The sequence below is a fragment of the Varroa jacobsoni genome, unplaced genomic scaffold (genome assembly GCF_002532875.2).
Source record: "Varroa jacobsoni isolate VJ856 unplaced genomic scaffold, vjacob_1.0 scaffold_307, whole genome shotgun sequence".
In the NCBI taxonomy this organism is placed as follows: Eukaryota; Metazoa; Arthropoda; class Arachnida; order Mesostigmata; family Varroidae; genus Varroa; species Varroa jacobsoni.
In genome coordinates, this window is record NW_019213209.1 from 45,559 (window position 1) to 64,110 (window position 18,552).

At 38.3% G+C, this 18,552-nt stretch overlaps 1 protein-coding gene and 1 long non-coding RNA gene across 7 annotated transcripts in view; one reads left to right on the forward strand and one right to left on the reverse strand.

Annotated features, from left to right (window-relative positions):
- The first annotated feature begins 548 nt into the window (after positions 1 to 548).
- Positions 549 to 5,296, forward strand: LOC111259223 (uncharacterized). 2 transcript variants are annotated; one of them, XR_002679510.2, is made up of 4 exons: positions 549 to 3,876; positions 4,245 to 4,305; positions 4,508 to 4,690; positions 4,821 to 5,296. It is a non-coding gene; the product is annotated as an uncharacterized LOC111259223 (long non-coding RNA). The 2 variants fall into 2 exon arrangements; XR_015310488.1 differs by having other exon boundaries at positions 4,508 to 5,296.
- Positions 5,297 to 14,157: 8,861 nt separating this feature from the next.
- The window catches only part of Naprt (nicotinate phosphoribosyltransferase), a 10,109-nt gene continuing 5,714 nt past the window's right edge, over positions 14,158 to 18,552 (reverse strand). For 4 of the 5 annotated variants that reach the window (XM_022831044.2, XM_086967803.1, XM_022831048.2 and 1 more), the window contains exons 2-3: positions 17,136 to 18,491; positions 14,158 to 15,900 (exon numbers count right to left, since the gene is read on the reverse strand). In XM_022831044.2, coding sequence (XP_022686779.1) covers positions 15,619 to 15,900; positions 17,136 to 18,491 — 1,638 coding nt within the window. In that variant the 3' untranslated portion in view covers positions 14,158 to 15,618. The remainder of the gene's footprint in view (positions 15,901 to 17,135; positions 18,492 to 18,552) is intronic. The other variant, XR_002679505.2, reaches the window with a different exon arrangement.

Sequence of the window (18,552 nt, forward strand, 5' to 3'; positions counted from 1 at the left end):
AATTTGTCATCTTTAATAAACCTAAAAGCAAGACCGCTACCAGTATACTCGTACTTCTGCAAGCTCGTTTATTGCATAAAGCCTAATGTGTAAACTCTAATAATGTTCTTTTCTAAATACCTGTATGGACGAAACAGGTGAGAGGTTCTTGTCCTACACCTATATCTAATTGCCTAGATATTATTCGCCGGAGGTCCTCTATGAAGGCCAGGACACAACACGTATGTTATATCTCGCGATACTTCGAGGAATACTGCCACTCTTACAAATTGTTGAGTCTGCTACGATACAATTTTCCTCACAGATCTTTTACATACGGTCGTATTATTTCTATTACATACCGTATTCAAAAATAAGGCTGAGCTGCGTAACAAGTATAGTCTGGGAAGTTGACCTCCTCCATGGTATTAAGGGTCCTCGATCGAACTGGACCTATCTATAATAATTTGGAATCCTAAAAAGCCAACTTTCAATTCGAAGGTCTTTCAATTCGAGACGTTTCTGAAATAACTTAATGGAAGCTATATAGAAATGATGTTGATGTACGTTTCACTTATAATAATCTGTCGATTGATTTTCAGGTTATGTAGTACCGAAGTACAAACAAAACTCGGTAAAATATTCCATTTCGAGGAACGGGGTTTGAAATTTATAGATCTGTCTTCAGATCTTCAGTCTGAGTAAGGTAATCGGGTCATTAAGATTGTGGGATGAAATTCCGAATAGAGATAAGATGCTCCTATTTTCCCTTCAATAAAGAATACACGACCTAAGATAGCAATGAATGATAGCTGTGATGATGTGATAAACGATAGCAATACCATTTTTTTATTTTTATAGTACACAGGTATTTAATACAAGCGTATCAATAAAATCAAGCGAATCATTGGAGTAGTTGTTGTTGTAGCTATCGCAGTTTAAATTATATAGTTACACTATGACATTACGACACTGTTACAGAAAAAGAAAAATGATATTAAAACGCTTCCGTAATGTGTTACACAGTTGAATCAGCTTTTCAGTGCGCTACTTTGCGGAAACAGTCCTATTATCCAAGGCTTTTTTCGCCTTACCCTGTATACTGAGCCATTGCCTTGTCGATATTAGGCGTAGACGTCGCGCTAAGCTGGAAAAGGACATGGCCTTTGTGGGAAATAGCAAATACGATTTTATGCAGTATATATGTCCACGTAGAGGGCGAACGAACGGGTTAATAAGGGGTCAGCATGCTTTGTTCAATGTAATCTTCTTATAGACTGCAACCCAAGGTGGTTGGTGTTGATTCGTCCACTATTACAACATTCATCAAAGGGCAGTAGAATCAAGACTTTGACCTTATGTTTGTTATAGTCGTTTGAGTGACAAGCAATAACCATTCCAATAATGATAACGCTTGTATATATAAGTCTCAGACAAAAAGAACACGTTTATAACCCTTGAGTAGACAGGAGTACACAGATATAGAGAAATATCTCACTGGGGAAAAAGAGGACCTGCTATCTAAAGCAGGTGTGCTGCTAAAATGTTTAGCCAGATGGAGACGTTACCCGTGCGTGTACGTTAATACATGCCGAGAAATAAAAAAAATTAGAAAAAGTACAGATATAATAACAAGTTGTTTCTAGTGAATATGGTTATATAAGCAATACCGTTAACAATATATATTTGGATCTAAATAATCAGTGAAAATCTCAACCAAGTAAAGTTTATATACGTATGTATCGTGGTTTTGATAGCAGTTACTGTTTTTGATAGGCCACAAATCAAAATGTAAGTTGAACCGAGCTAATGTTATTCGTTATTAAGTAAACCGCTCATCAAATCAACCAGGCAATTATGTTTATCTGGACTGTTTTAGACTCGTCCAGAAATCGAGATTCTAAAAGAAGACATGTTAAGATCGACAGGAATGATAGAATGAAACCATGTCTAGCAAATCATTTGGAAATACTCTTAATAGAGAAATCGTTATTAAGATTGAACCGAACGTAGATGTAACTGACAGAGTGTGGAAAGCGGCGACCATCGATGTCAAACAAATCGATCAATCTCTACTCGGCTAGGCAACATGGATATCCTGATTTTTTATCTACGATTCCCGACAAAAGCTGCTGCCTTTTGTTTTTGAAAGACTTATTTACTTAATACTAATTTGTCATTACAGACATTTTAACATAGTTTTGACATTGAAATAATAGTTGCAACTGTAATGGGAAAGCTAAACGATTGCTCTGGTTACATAACGGATTATTTAGATAGGCAGAGAAATATGTCACCCCGCAAACGGCTAGATCCTACCAAAACGATCTAATCATACAATCCTTTCGGTATATGACCGAATCTTACCGAAGTCCGAACTAAAATGGCTACACCGTACTATTCCGTCTGGTAATTGTGTCACCAAAATTTGTCTCCAGCGAAATAGGTGCTAAGTAGTAGGCCGTACATAGTCTAGTAGTATGCTATAATTGAATAAGAACTATCGCTTACTTGGTTTAGAACAAAGTAAGTTGTAAGATGTCCCAAGACTAACCAATGTATTCTACGAAACTAAAACCGAGAAGTAAGTAAGACATAATATAATTCATAAATAGAAAATCACTGAAGCTCTCATTTTTACATCTTGTTAAATAAACTTATGAGGACGGCTGCATCTCACAACTGGCTTCAAATCCTTGATTTTGTTAATTGCAGGTATAAAATATAGACGGTGCCGTGGCCAGCGCATCTTTTGTTTGTACTGTCAACGTGGCACCCTGGAAACATTTTGCCAAATCAAGGCTTTTCACGGCTTAAGTAGTGCGGCGGCGTTGGAATAATCTCAATTATGATAGTAACAATAATGATAAACTCTAATATGATTTCTTTGAAATCATTGGCGTTTAGGCGGAACCCGATTCTTCCACAATCAGCTGACTAATATAATTACTCTTGTCTGATCTTTTCCAGCTTTCCGAAATTGACTATTTGTGTAGCAGAACAGAAACTGTGAAGAGCAATTTCGTTTCACCCTCCCGGCTTCACTGACTCTTTCTTATATGGACAGACGGTCGGAAAAACAACGGCACGTCGATCAGGCACAGCGCACTTATTATAAAAAAAGTAACAACGGAAAGGATGGGAATAGCTTCGTTGTACGAGCATGTGTTCTTATTTCCGCTCAATTCATGCCTTTAGCTTCTTGTTTAACTCTTCGTTTTACATTCAAGTGGAATAGCGGAATGTTAGCGACTGAAGGTGCGTTCTGCACTTTTTTTTTGCGTTTCAAACAAATGGCTAACAAATATACAGTCTAGCAGAAATACTTTTATTATTATCAGCATTGTTATTGTGACTATTATTGTTATTATTACCGTTTGTTTACATTTCATTGTCATTGCACAGTTCGGTGTAACGAAATCGAGTTACGTTTAGCACTCAGACCCGGCAATAGATAAAACGCTTGGGCTTTTTCACTTTTGGGCTTATTCATTCCCAGAAGCAACGCAAGTTCTATTGACCATATCGCTCATTGCATGTTTCTTTAATAGACTTTTCCAGATGGCTACTAACGAATGCTCTCTGTGGTAGCGATAGCAGGGACGGTAGTGTTGATCCACACACTCGAAGCAGCAGCTGTCTTCGTCCTTGCTTCTAACTTGCTCATTCATTTTACAGTATTTATCTCCCATGGTCGACCCCAATAGCCCTGTTAGCCTCGTGGACAGGTAGTGCTGCGATTGGCTGCGACTTTCGAAGCAACGAGGAGTGCCTGTTGCTTATGCATGTATCCGTCCTCCTTCCTTTCAGTCGTCCTAGATAGGCCGACAAACGAATGGAGTTACAATCCGGAGCTCAGTCTACGATATCCCGAGGTCCCGAAATTCAAGAACCGAGGTGCTCATCTCATGTGTGCGCCGCTTTTTAATTCTAGGCTCATTAAAGGCCGGCACGTTTCCTGCATAGTAGTTGAATGTTTTGAGTGCTAGCTTTTGTATATGTAGCAGGCAAGTGGGCATGCCTGTTGCTAAAGTGGGTATACTGCCCGGAGCAAACAGTATAGACAATAACGAAAATAGGATCATGAATTAGACTTCCATAAAATATTTTATGCATATGGGCTAGTATTAGAACGGAGACCATGCTGTTATTCAATTCTAAATTTAAAGAATCAGATCACCATGAATTTGAAGGAACCAAAAGCTGAGCTGAAGAATACATACAAAGCTAATTAACGATTTAGTTGTGCGTGTTCTCTTTCACAGAACACTTTCTCATCCTTAACCATGAGGAGCAACCACTGAATGTAGATAACATGTTCGCAAGGTGAACTTCACATTTTGACCGTGCTTGACACGGAATATTCCTTTTTTCTAGTAGATTTTTTTATCTTCTCAATAATAACTATCATGTTGGTGGTCTCGAAATTCAATATGTCTCTATGTTGAATATATGTCTACGATTATATATGATTTTGAAGCAGTACACCACAAAATTCCCTTGATTAAATGATTATTTTCCGCTATAGTCGATATACTAGGCAACCGAGGGACTTCAGCCAGCACTCGCTTCGTTCGTTAGACTAATCGGCGGAAGGAAAAACACTGCTTTTAGAAAATACTCAAGTCGGAAAGCTACAAGCAGCGGATTACGCCCCCATAACGGACACCTACTACCCCAGAAAGAAATCAGATCAAATCCAACGCTTTAGGTACATCATGTGCATAGACAGGTACAAACTTGCAGTAATGAATAGATAGACGCAGTTATCGTTACAAGCACTAAAATAACGTAAGCTAAGTAGATAGCATTGCCGTGATACAGCCTTTATTCTTTTCTAGGAGCACAGGTGTCGCCAAAGTTAGAAGCTTGGCACATGAGGAAAAATCCGGGCAATAAGAAATGCAATGACTTCTCCTCGAACTCGATTCTTCTAGGTGGGTCACATCGAGTTTTCTTGTTCACACAGCTATTTGGGAAAGAAGCAGCTACGTCAAGGAGCATAAAATAATGTTTCCTTTCAAAAGGAATAACAAACAGGATATCGGTTTAATGTTAGTATTATACTGCTCTATGCCATCAATGAATGGTATTACATGGGGGACAGGTGTGTAAACCCAGTACCCGAGCTCTATCGAATGGACTGAAAGGAAATAGTCTGGGGTGTACGTAAACGTATTAGCCCATATCTCCGTAATGAAAAAAAGAAAAGTTAAAAGAATCAATTGTGGAGAGGATTAAATTAGCCAACGTGGTCGCTATCGTAAGACACCGATGAAATTTTCTGCCACAGAAAGTTAGATATCGTTGGCTCAGATCTCGTGATACAAAATATTTTTTTTAAAATAAAATGTGTTTCTTGACTGGATTCAATTTGAACGGGTGAATAGAAACAAGTAATTAAAGAAGTAACACTCATGTTATTATACTTATTTGAGCTTAATGTCAATCGTCTTTATGCGTAAACGTAATTTTATTCTTTGAGCTGGTACATAGCTTAACACGGTGAACTGTCTCTAGCTCTTTTCGTATAGTATGAAAAACAGTTGTATTCATTGTTCAATGCAGGATAGCACGCACTGTTGTCTCCAGAGCACAACGAGTTTTGATGCAAAGATTAAAGAAACGTCAAACGCTCAACTTCAAGTATAACGGATCGTGAAGCCATTGGATGCCGTGACGGATACGAAAGTTCATCAAGGCTTCCTGTTCGAGTTGTTTCCTCTTCTAACACCCTTTCGATGTTAACACTTTAATTGGTCTCAATGGTCCTGACATGGACACGGGTAACAAATGAACCTCGAGTCGATCCTGTCGTTGTTTTGTTCGGTCGTGTTTTCAAGTGCGCGCACTCTTCCGCAATAATATGCGTAACCTAAAAATACCAGCACCCTATCTCTGCTCTGAATATGCGCACATGATTGCAACATAGCTAGAAAATGGGCACGAATGCATTCATCGAAGGTGGAACCTGGCACGAAAGTTGAAACGATTGGATATAGCTTTTCTCTAGTGAAGGTATTTTTTTAATTTTAAAATCCACCAGTGCACTGTGAGCTAAAGCTGTACGTTTATACTGTGAGTTCGAACATGGAAAAACAATTATACGAAAAAAACACTCACATATCTTTAAAAAAATAATTGAAAATTACAGCGAGTCTGTAATGCGTATTACATAGCAGATATCGACGCAATGCTTTCCTGTAGACTTACCTATGGTTCAGGACCAAAGCGGCAATAACATATTTTAATCGCATTTCAAATATCCTAAATGCAATGTTCGTACCGAATATCAAAACCAATTTTTTAGTGATACTCATCCTCACTGTTTTCGATAGAAATTCCCTTTAATGCTACTTAAAGCCATTCCAATATTACGATCTACTTGCAGTACCCTGAACTATTAAATCAAGAGCAAAAATAAATCGGATCGACGTGTATCGTCACGAATCTGGATTGTATTTAAGCCCTAAAAAGCGGATTATCACGAGCCATCTAGGGAAACAGAGTCGTACGTATTGCCTACGAAAGAATTAGAACATGAAGACGAGATATGCTGATAGCGGGCGAAGTTTGGCTTCATCGTGAAGCTGCCATAAGCAAGCTTATACGGGTTCAGTCGGAAAAGTCTGTCTTCGAAGACCATGGTATACTCTGCGCTCTCGGGTGGGTAATCGAGGTTATCACACTACCAGCACGACCAATGAACGTGAGCCTGCTTCACATGGAAGAGAGCATTAGCAGCCTTCATGAACACTACGCAACAGTAGTGGCGTCCTCCTTTATCGCCTGACACTGACGAAGTTACCTTTATCAAAAAGTTGTACACGAAACCAAAACGTACGATTCCTGTGATACCTGTTTCCCCATACTGCGCATATCAGTCAAATCGTGTCCTATTCTATAACTAAAGAAAACTTGACGTCTATGGCGACCTTTCTTTCTTTGGAATTCTCTGAAATCCTGGTATTTTTCTGTGGGTTGCCGCGCAGCGATCGCGGTAACGAATGCGACGCAGTAGCGACAGTTCTTTACTCCGTCACTTAGTAGTATTCATAAAAATATAGAAAAAGACGAATGTTCTGGCTCGTCCTGATTTGATGTATTGTTTGCGTATTAAAAAAAAATTGCGGTTAACACACTCACGTGCGAAGCCATGCAATACATAGACAAACGCAACATCTTTGTGCGGTAATATTGCGAACTGCAATGATTATAGGAGAGAAAAGCGTCATCTTTATAATCTATCTTAGGCAGCTACGTAAGGAAAGGACGCAAAACTTCTTGAAGATTACAATGTGCCCTTGCGTTTATCTCTAGCCATTGATGAACTCACTGGTTTGCCCATGGTTAGATCTAGAGTAGGCATGTTCCTCTAAATAGGTCATACAAAACAATAAAGTGATATGGCCTTCATATTCTCATCTAATAGATGTTCTCCTTGCTAGTCATTATAGAAGAGTATCACGGATCCCAGTCCGGTGACGTATTAAAGAATATTCGTTGAATGTGAATATACTTCTTGATGTGGTGTTACTCCTGGCCATTTGTTCTTGTTGTGGTTGTTACATCCTTACGCCGAATACACTTATCCATCTCTATGACATCAGTGCAAGACTTTGCTAAAAAGCTCATCGATAGTGACTTTCTAAAGCCTAGGAAATCATCCGTGTGTCCAACTGAAGCTTTCAAGAAAAATTAGGTCGTGGTTACGATCGTTACAGCTTGCACATCCTGCTTACTTGGAACTGTGCTTGTGTTTAATGTCGCTCACAGGTATAGGCACCTAGTTTCGAAAAAAAAGCATTCCGTTGTTTGTCCTGAATGTCATTTCTATTCTTATGAGTGTATGGCTTTCGAAAGCGGACCCATGAAACACACGACTCAGGCATACGCATATTTTGTCGATACACGAGTTCAGCAAAGTGAATTTGCTATAAAAAAAAAAAAAGCATAAAAATCTTTCAACCTTACTGAATATGTCTGACTAATAGGCCTAAAGAGCGTTCATATTCTAAAATACTCAAAACATAAAATATTCTGGAGGAAACACTTCGACTGAATTAACGTGGATTAATTGAAATATATCATTAGTAGATAAGATATTATATTGTAGCTATATGACGTCTATTTTTCGTATACGCGGTCCAAAAAATTGATTTTTTCTATATTGTGCCTTTTGAAACGGCCCTGGCAAACCTGAATTAATGTACGCTTCCACTTGCAGGGCATAGTTAAATAGGCTTGGGCAAATTTTTGAAATAACTTTCGAACTCTAGCTGTTACTCATGGCCAACAAATTGATTAATGTGGTGTTTAAACTGTGGAAGTGGATCCGGAATACGTTAAAAATAATTGAAAACTGTTTAAGATGTCGTTCATTTGAGCAAACGTCACCTCGTATCAATAACCTTAAATTCAGTGCATTCGGTACAACATGTTGTGCAATATATCTTCAGAACTTTTAGGTACATCTCAGTGATCACCTTCAACCTTTGACATTCGCAGATGGGCATAAATCGCAGCATCAAATGTTTCTCCCTTTGACCCTATTGTGTTTCCGCAGGTCCGTTTCCGGTGGCACAAACAATGCGAAAAAGGTCTTTTGTACCTTCAAGGTCTCCTACCATTGTGAAGACTTGACGAAGTAACAAAAGGCGCATAAAAAATGTGAAAACATTTTAAAATTTATTGACTATGCAACATATAATGCTAGCCTAATGTAAACCATTTTCCCATAGTTTTTTTTTCTACAGTTGATATTTCGACTAATTTAAGCCTCTTTTTACTGTTATACTCAGATTGTAAGTAAGGCATAAATAACTGAGACCTTTTTTTCATACAGCAAAAAAAAAAAACGCAGATATCGAAAATGGTAGCGACCCAACTGGTCTCGCTATTATTATTATCGGTATATAATTATTATCTTGTAATTCTCGTAAACCTCATCATCCGCCAGATATAATGAATAACCAAATAAGCAATTAGCCTGTATATAACGCATATGGAACTTTTTTTCTATTGCTAGAGTACTGTTAAGCTAGTTAGCAGCAGCAAGCTGCACACGCCGCGGGAAATTATCATGTGCAGAACTTTTTTGTATACGACCATACACAGTGGATCTTTGCCGTTTTAGGATTCTTCTTTGTGCTCTACGGCATCCAGGGCTTCAAAAAAAAGCATGTGAGGCATATTACTCGACTGGATGATCCATTAATCTTAGGAGATTAAACTAATGTAGCGGATAGGTTTTTAAATAAAAGGTGAAAGGTCCCTTGTTCTCGTTTCAGCTTCCACGCTTTGACATGTTTTTTCTGTCGGAGTATTTATATCCCATATTATGTCTGCGTGCAGCGGCCCGACGAACAAGTATAAGAATCAATTAGTAGAATAACGATGATTCTACATAATACCACAATAAGAAGCTACTAAATAACGTATTCAATTTCTTAAGTTAGCGTATAATTCATCAACAATTCGTACTTCCGGTTAATGAACTGGAATTTGTGGAGCAGATTTTTGTAAATTTATCACGAAATGAAACCATCTAACTTTCATTGTGTCTTAAGCCCTTATTCGCGAAGTCCTGAAGTTACGAGCAGACAACAGATAGTATGCGTAGCAAGCCCTGATTTGTTTTTACATAAATATAGGAAGGCTTCAAAATACACAATTGCGTTAATTAACGTTGTAAGGCTTCAGGTAACGTAAGGCAAATATGAATAAGGTACCGGGCCGCTCTGTTCTAGTGCAGCCCGTGTTTGCTTACTGAAAAGAGATATGTAACTTGAAGTTTTTACATTTTCAGATATTGAGAGTATTAACATGTTAGGCCTTATTGCCTATTACACGACGCAAGGACAACAATAATAAAATTATCAAATGTTTTGTTACGAATACTGGAAAACCGTGGTGTCATTAGTACGTCTTAAAGTGTTAAGGTTATGAGTATTTGTTTGACCGCATTCAGCTCATCAGTTAATGAACTTTCTAGAATATCTTAACAGGACGCTGTACCGTTTACGTGGATCTAGTGTGATTTACAGAACTATGTTGGTTATTATTGGCCATGTATACACGCGTGATATAAGGCAAACATTCAACAAATGTAATCTTACTCTTTTTCAGATTGTTGAAGTTACGGTCCCATATGGTCTATATCAGATATAGCACACATGCCTCCTAAAAACCTAGGAAATGCGGTACGATCGTGTTTCGCTAAAATGTCAACTGCTAGACGTATCCTTGAACAAGTAATCGAAAATCAACTCATCTTTAGTTGTACCCTTTAATTACTATTATTAAAAACTAGCACTATTTAATATGCATTTTCAAAAGCCACGACGATGTATGGCATAGATATTTAATAAGGTTTGAGAGTAACAAGTTTCTAAATTAATTCACTTGTTTTATTTTACTTCCGACGTACAGATTGCTCGACAATCTAATTAAAAGTTATAGAATGTTAGATGTTAGTGGAACACTCAGAAAGTTTCTTCGACACATCTTTCAGTGTAGTATTGCGCATCCTATATTAATAAAATTCAGCAGCATCCTCGAAGTGTTCAGTTATACTAAGTGTTGGCGCATAACGCTAAAATTAAATTCACGTATAGCGTCAAAAACTGTCACATTTATAAGCCTTCATTGAAGACTCATTTGAGGTTGTTTCTGAAGTGCTGCCATAGGAAATAAATTTGATCTTTTGGTGAACAGACCTATTTAAAAGCCATATTTAAGACGTCATGGCGTATAGTAACAGCTAATTAATAAATGAATGTTTCTAATTACACGGCGTAATATCCTCACTCAGACATTTCGTAATGGTACCTTGATGATTGCCGCGCCCGTTGGATGCGTGCTGTAAGTATTGTCCCAGTTAGTCCCAGCGTACTGAGCCTAAATTTTGCTACCGACGACTATTCATAGAGAAACTTGTGAAGACTGCATACTGACTTCACCTTAGTCATTTACTAGCAACATCGTATGAAGTTTAATCCTGATAGAAACATTGCAGTCGAACAAATGTCCTTGGTTTACTATTCTATAAGACTGAATGGCGCAATCCTCAAAATGTAGTACGCACTTACCTGTTCAACCTGTACGCACTTACATAAATGGTGGGCCTTTGGACAAGTCAAACAAAAATCAAGTCTCGTAGATTATGTAGTTGCTAGTTGTATTCTCAAGTGGGTTCAATTATAAAAGTTTCCCTTGAGGTGGATTGGCATTAATTATCAGTAAGGCGAGTCACCTACAATATCATTAGGAGAGTGCTGATGTTGCAAAACATCAGGCTCTTATTTTAGCTTTGCAATTTACTTTTTCGTAAGAATCACAGTTAAAACGCCAAGTGAAGTGAGAAATCAAACAATTAAATTGTTAATTTCGCACTCTGTATGACAGCATTATCATTTTTAGGAATATATGCATGTTTACGCCGTGTACCTTACGTAATTGGAATATAGTAACTTGTAAATATATGAGGATTTCCATGAAACTTAAAAAAGCTTGAATCTGGGTCAACCTATGGCCAAATACTAGTCCTATGACACTTTTATGAAGGTTTTCAGTATGTCTGTCGCTCTCTTTTTTACAATAGATAGATATGCATCGTGTTATAACTAAATCACGCTTGTACAAATCGACACACTAAACTGTGCATTATTGTCAGACAGAACTTGTTTTGCTGGAACGAGAAAGTTGCCCTCAAATTACACTGTCAAATTATTAACGATATTTGAAACTATTCATCAGTTACCAGCAATGAAAGGAGGACGAGGAATATGGAGCCGACCGCCTGCGCTAAGTCTTTTGTTTCTACCGCTTAGCGAATGCAATTAGGTATTAACGAATAAGTTATGAAGCTGCCGCCTTATAAAATGGTCTTCTACTCTGGTATTTCAATATTTCGGATTCAGTGCTTTTTTCAAAAACACGTTCAGTGTTTCCGATCCTATACTTGGTAAAGTCTGAGCACACAGCCCGTCTCAACCTTACGTGTCGTAATATAATTCCCAAGTCGTTTAAAAATTTAACGGTCGTTGGATACATGAAAGTCAGCAGAACATTATAAAATAGGTTCTCGAGGATGGCTCTTCTTGGGTGTCATGTCTTTAATATTTATAGCGAGCAAAAATTTTAGATTTAGTTTTCCATAGAAAATTTGCTGTGTAGAACAATAGACTAAACTTGATTTGTATGCGATTAGCAATGGTTCCTGTAGAAGGTTTTGAGCAGGAGGCCAGGAACAGCCTTACCCGTTAAAACAGCCTCGATGAGCCCTTTACAACAAAAGCACTTTGTGGAACATCGCTTAAGTTAACTAGTTATGCAGTCAGCTATTGAAATGTGATTTTCAGTTAAGTTATAGTGAAGTAAGATTAGTAAGTTGTTTATACTAGTTACAGTATAAATAGGTATTTGTATTTCTCTAGTAATTGTCAATAGTGTACAACACGGGACATTACATCGCCGTCAGGTTCATGCGTTATCGATAAACGAAAAAACCTAGAAAAACATCTGATTTTGGATTTGTCACAGAGCTGTGTAAGCCCTGCGTACAATTCATGTCGCATTAGACCGTAGGAAAAATAACTAGAAAGTTCTAGTCTTTCAAAAGATGGAAAACTAAGATCTTTAAGATACTCGAGAGGTAGAAAGAACCTCATCAAATACCACGACCAGAGCATAATAAAGCCCACAGAGCCGTCCCCTGGAACGTTAAAAAATGCCTACCTTTTTCGTGACAAACCTAAGATAAAGTAACAATTGCATAGGGATTTGCGTTCTCAGAAGGATGCAAAACCAGGCTTACAATGGGAGAAAACGGCGGTATACAACTGAGAAAATGCTTGTAGTTGTGAAAATGGCAAGGGAACAACAGGTGAAGTAGTATCCGTCCGAACTGATAATCTAGCGCCTTTCCTACTAATAGATTTACTTCGTCCAATTTCCAGACTTATATCTTTCCCTACAGTCAGCCTAGTTCTGTTCCGCCCTTTACATATACTAGTATTAATTGGAAACGGGTGAAAGCGTTTATCATGAAATATCCAGCTTTGCCTGAACTAGGGTGAGAAAAATTATCTAATTTGGACATTTCTTATACAGAACTAACAATGTCCTTTTTAGATTACTGTACCATAGCAGTAAAAAAGTAATCGGACGCGAACACTAAATGGACATCCCGAAGCAAACATATTTCTACAGGGTTGAGCACGGATTTCCTTTTAGAAATTTCCTCTTAAATTCACCTTCGTCGAAATTTCTTTATAGTTTTATTTGGACCTGTATTTAGCATCGATATATATGAATCTTGGATGGTGAAATTTTAGTCACCTTCGGCTTGTCGAGATTACAGAGAGCGAACTACGCAAATAAAATACCCCGTAATACAAATATTGCCAAGCAACTAAAAACAACTAGTCTATGTCTAGGTATTTTTTCGAAATATATATATACTGTTACATTATAGCAGAATTTGAAGGCGTATTACTAGAACACACGATGGTACTCTGAAGTTGGTTCAGTCTGTTTGCTATCAAAATATTCATGGACAGAATACGCTTGCAGAAGTGCGAAGGCAAATCAAGCGAAAAAAAAGTTACTTTAAAGAAAAATATTTGCTAACACGATCTCGGTGTCGTATGATGAATTAGTCACAACGCTGTGATGCACACTTCATTCATATATTGAAGCAATTATTTTTAGATTAACACATCAAACTTCCTTTGTACTCTAAAAATTTTTGCAGTATTTGTGATGTGTATGACCGATTTACGCTAAGGCGCATTTGGGCTCCGACCAATGTCCGAAAACAGCACGAACCAGGCCTTATGGCCAGTGCCATAATTGGGTAATTTTTAAGAAATCTGCCGGCCATGGCGAACGGTAGGGAGCAGAGGTTTCAAAAACTCAAAATAACGAGTTTTTTTTTATAATAAGTTTTATAATAAGTAAGGAAACGTTAGATATTATAACAGATTTCTATGGCTGAAAATCTTAACAATTTATAACGCACAACCAGTATGCTAGTTATCAATCAAAATATAGAATCAGAATATTGTGTTTGCAATGCTTACGTGTTATGGCACTTTAACGTTCAGCACGATAATATGACTAGCTGCTAAACTTCCGCATTATTTAAAAATTATGTGACATGGAAGAGACACAACCTTGATGTGGGTCATAACAGATGCATTTTTTTTTATTTGTCTCTATACCATTCACTTTTTACTAAACAGTATGTACTCAAACCTAAACATTTTCGATAAAAATAAATGTAAATACCAGCATAGATACATTATTTCATCTTCACAATAAATAAATTACACTTTGATTAAGAATGATCCCATCAACGATGTCTCTTCTTATCCAACAAGATATTTTTGATAAATTAGATATAATCTATGTAGTCTCGTCCGTCCAAGCGCATAAACGCTTGACAGACGAAACGGGGTATTTACTATACTACGCAAACGGCTTGTTTTGTTCATATTCCTTATTAAAATACGTCGCACCTTATTGATGCGGGCTACCCCAAAACGAAGACAAATGCAATAATTCTGTGAATGTAACACATTCGTTTAAAGCTATAATACCATACAATATAGTTCGACGTAGGCTTTCGAAATATTTTGTTTTTTCGTTCATTTATATGCACAGAGGTCAACGTTAAGAAATAATTCGCTAACGTCGTTCTACCCACAAAAATATTGGAAAAAAAAACGATAACAAGCGCGATGCTAGGCATTTATACGGTGTTTTCTTTCTACAATCCACTTAAATTTGTTGTGTCGTTCCTATGTCATCTCAAATACTTGCGTGCTCGTATGTACTCTCTTATGGACATGCTCTCAAGCTCAGGGATGCTCCTTATTTTCTATGGATTAGTTATTGCTTACAATCGATCAAGCCGCCTGCCCTGAATTTCCTTTTAATGTTTCGTTTAAAACGAATGTGGCAGTGATTTCGAGGGAATGATGGATGTGGAAAGTAAGGCTAGGTCCATATTGAGGGTAGACTTCCAAACATGTTAGCACTGCAGTCGTTTCCTCTTCAAAGCCCGCAGTGAATGTACAGGATGGTTAATGCCGGCTAGTTAATAATATAAGATCACGAAAGAGACGGTTTTTTCTGTAGTCATCATTTTGTTCAATCTAAAAACGAGGATGTAGTAATGGTTATACAGAGAGTTTAAGGCGATCTTCAGCGATTGCGTACCCAATGCAGTCTATGTCCTAAGCAGTGCAAAACAAAGCATAGCTAATATCCTACGTCCTAGATAACGTTTAGTTTGGCCACACGCCATCCTTTCTTCGATCTTACACGCCATCACAATACTTCATTCGGCAGTCGACCCTAACTAAGAGCTGAATGCCTATTTAGTCTATTTAGCTATCATCGTAGTTACTAGAAGCCATTAGAATATTCCCAAAAATATTAATGCTCAACAAGCAGCTCTAGTTGAAATGTAAATGTACCTTGGCAAAAGGAAAACATCTACCTAATATATGAGAGACTATAATTCTGTATTGATGCGTCAGTGAGTCGCTTCAAATACCTGACAATTTTTTGTGTGTCAACTAATTTTGGTTACGGTGTCCGCCGTCATCCACGACCTTGCCCTTTGTCAAATTACGATAGCTCGCCAATAGGCGCGTTCTTCAACCAGAGTTCATGCATAAACGTATAGAGCTTCTCCGTAACAGACACTTTATAAGGTGTGGGATTAAGTGTGCGCTTGATGTCAGCGCGTAGCGAATGCATCTGCGACATCACCCGTTGGCGAACGATTTCCAGCTCCGGTAGGGGACTCTGTTCTGAACCGTCGGACCAATACAATTGATAGAGTGATTCTACCTTGTGAGGGCATACGAATGCCCGTTTTGTCGAGATGAATGGGTGACGGCACAATACCTGCGTGGCAATAATAGTTCAAGTGAGTTTCTTACAAATTCATGCTGACTAAAAGAAAAAATCACAAAAATATAAGTGAAAATCGATTGTTCGCTTTCCATATGGAGCTTTAGCCGTTTATCACGTACATCCTGATTCATTGCTGTCTCAATTACGTGCTTCTGATCGCATCATTTGGTAAACTGGATGATCCTAGATGGCCTGAAAGAGCTGCACGAAAACGCTACATATATGCGCTATGAAACACGAGTGATTCCGAGATGCTTGGTAGTGAAATCTGAACAGAATATTCATAGAGTTATCTTTGTTTAAAATAACAGAAACTACAATTTACGCAGTACTCTGAGAACAGTATAAACAACTGCGACGATATTAAGATTATGCTGGAACGAGCTGCTACAGTTATTTGCATTTTGTTACCCATTTAAATCGACGTAGCTTCGACTTCCTCAAATGAGCAGACTAATGTATGCAGCCTTCAATCATTAGTATTTTAAACCTCCCGGGCTCTCGGAATTAAACGAGGAACTACCCATAACAAATATTGATCCGCTTGACAACCCTTGTAAATATAGTGGACCACTCAATGATTTGACTGGCGGACATGGAAAGGAGTTCTATAGTAGTTTGTATTAACTTTCTATCACAAACTGTTCCGATGTACTGTTAATTAAACCACAATGTCGAAATCTTTTTAAAGAGTCTATTATAAGAAAGAAAATGTCTTTGGCCAAAATTACAATTTACAAGATCTGTAAAAGTTCTGAAAAGTTAAAAAAAAAAACGCTTTGTACCGTTTTAAGGCTAAGTTGACTATACTATAAATAGAGGGTATCAAAATGCTGACCAAGCAAAAAACGTAACAATTAGCATTGATAACATCAAAATAACAGAATAAATCACGCTATCTCTTCCCATGGCAACAGATGCCGTGTGATATGCATGCATTGGCACTCAGGACACTGATTCGAATATGCAAAATTGTAAACAAGCAACTTCTTTTGTACCGAATTTAAACAAAGGCTAGATCGTAAAAGGGTTCATTCATTCGGCTAACGTGCATGCCTCAGTTACATAAGAGGCGACTCGCATAATTCTGTAACTGAGAGAAAATTCATTTACGATGTCGTTATTTACTTTTTTTAATGTAACCTGGACGTTGGGTCAACCTCGGTCAGTTAACCGAACTTTTAATTAAAACATGCATACATAGTGCTAGCAGGATCTAAACTTACCTTCTCTCCGGGCATTGGTGCATCTTCATCGATCAGTTGCAGTAGATCTAAAAGAGGGTGTCCGTCCCGACCATAGAGTCTGAAAGCTTTTTTTCGACCTGGTATGGTAACCTTTTGCAGGTCGTTGCTCAACTTGATGCACGGCTGCGCATCTATTTCAACCAACTTATACACACAGCCAAGCGCCGGCTGCTTCTGACACGTCACTAGATGCGTTCCGATCCCGAAACAGTTGATGTTATGACCTTGTTCGTTAAGTGAGATAATCGTTTCTTCGTTTATATCATTACTTGCAACAATTGTCAGATCGACGAAGTACGGCCGATCATACCGCTCTGAGATCTTCTGAAATATCATGTGTGCTTCACGGGATAAATAGGCCAAATCACCGGAGTCGAGCCGAATGCCGACTGCTCGATAACCCATTTCATCTAATGCCAAGGCAACTGAACAGAAGTTGATCAACCCAGATCGAACGACATCATAGGTGTCGACAAGACCCAAAAAGCTTTTAGGAAATGCTAGTGCGTACGAAATGAACGCATAAAGTTCGGCATCGTTCGACTGCGACAACTGAAAAATTTGTGATTCGCACAGTTCTTTTCGCCAATTCAAACTCAACTCAAGTAGGTTTTTCTGTTCGCCAGTAATGGCATGCGGCAGTGTAGGATTTTCAATTTCATCTTCGAGATTGAAGCTCATAACAAATGCGTGGGCATGAGTACCTCGAACGGGTATTTTGAAAAGCTTCCCTGCCATCACATTTGAAGTACCATCAAAGCCGCCAACATAGGCGTACTTTGAAGCAGACAAACCACCGTTCGGGCCTTGGGCTCGCCGTAGACCGAACTCGAGTAGTCGCGTCTTTGAGCCAGCTGCAAGACGAAACCTTGCAGCGTTTGTAGCTACAAGTGATGCATAGTTGACCAGATTTAGGAGGGTAGTCTCAAGAAGCTGTACCAGCGCTAACGGTCCCTCAATTCTTAGAAGAGGTATCCGAGGAAAAACGACGCTGCCTTCCTGCACGGAATACAACTTCACGTCCTTTGCTGTCAACTGAGCAAGATAATCGAAGAACTCATTTTTCACTGTGGGCATCTCTTTTCGAAGATAGTCCAGATCGGAAACGGAGTAGCGGAACTTTTTAAGAAACTCCACACAATCTGCTAATCCTGCAAAGACAGTGAATTCGCCCTGAAATGGATTACTGCGGAAAAACAGTTCAAATACAGCCGGTTTGCTGTGTTTTCCTGAGCACCAGTAAGCATACGCCATTGATAGCTGGTACATATCTGTGAGGAGCGGTTGAGCCACTCCATCTAATCCCGACATCGTATAGTCGTAGTCACACAAACTCTGAAAAACCGTACAATTCACGCATGAGGTTACTATCAAGCGTTTATATTCGATAATACAA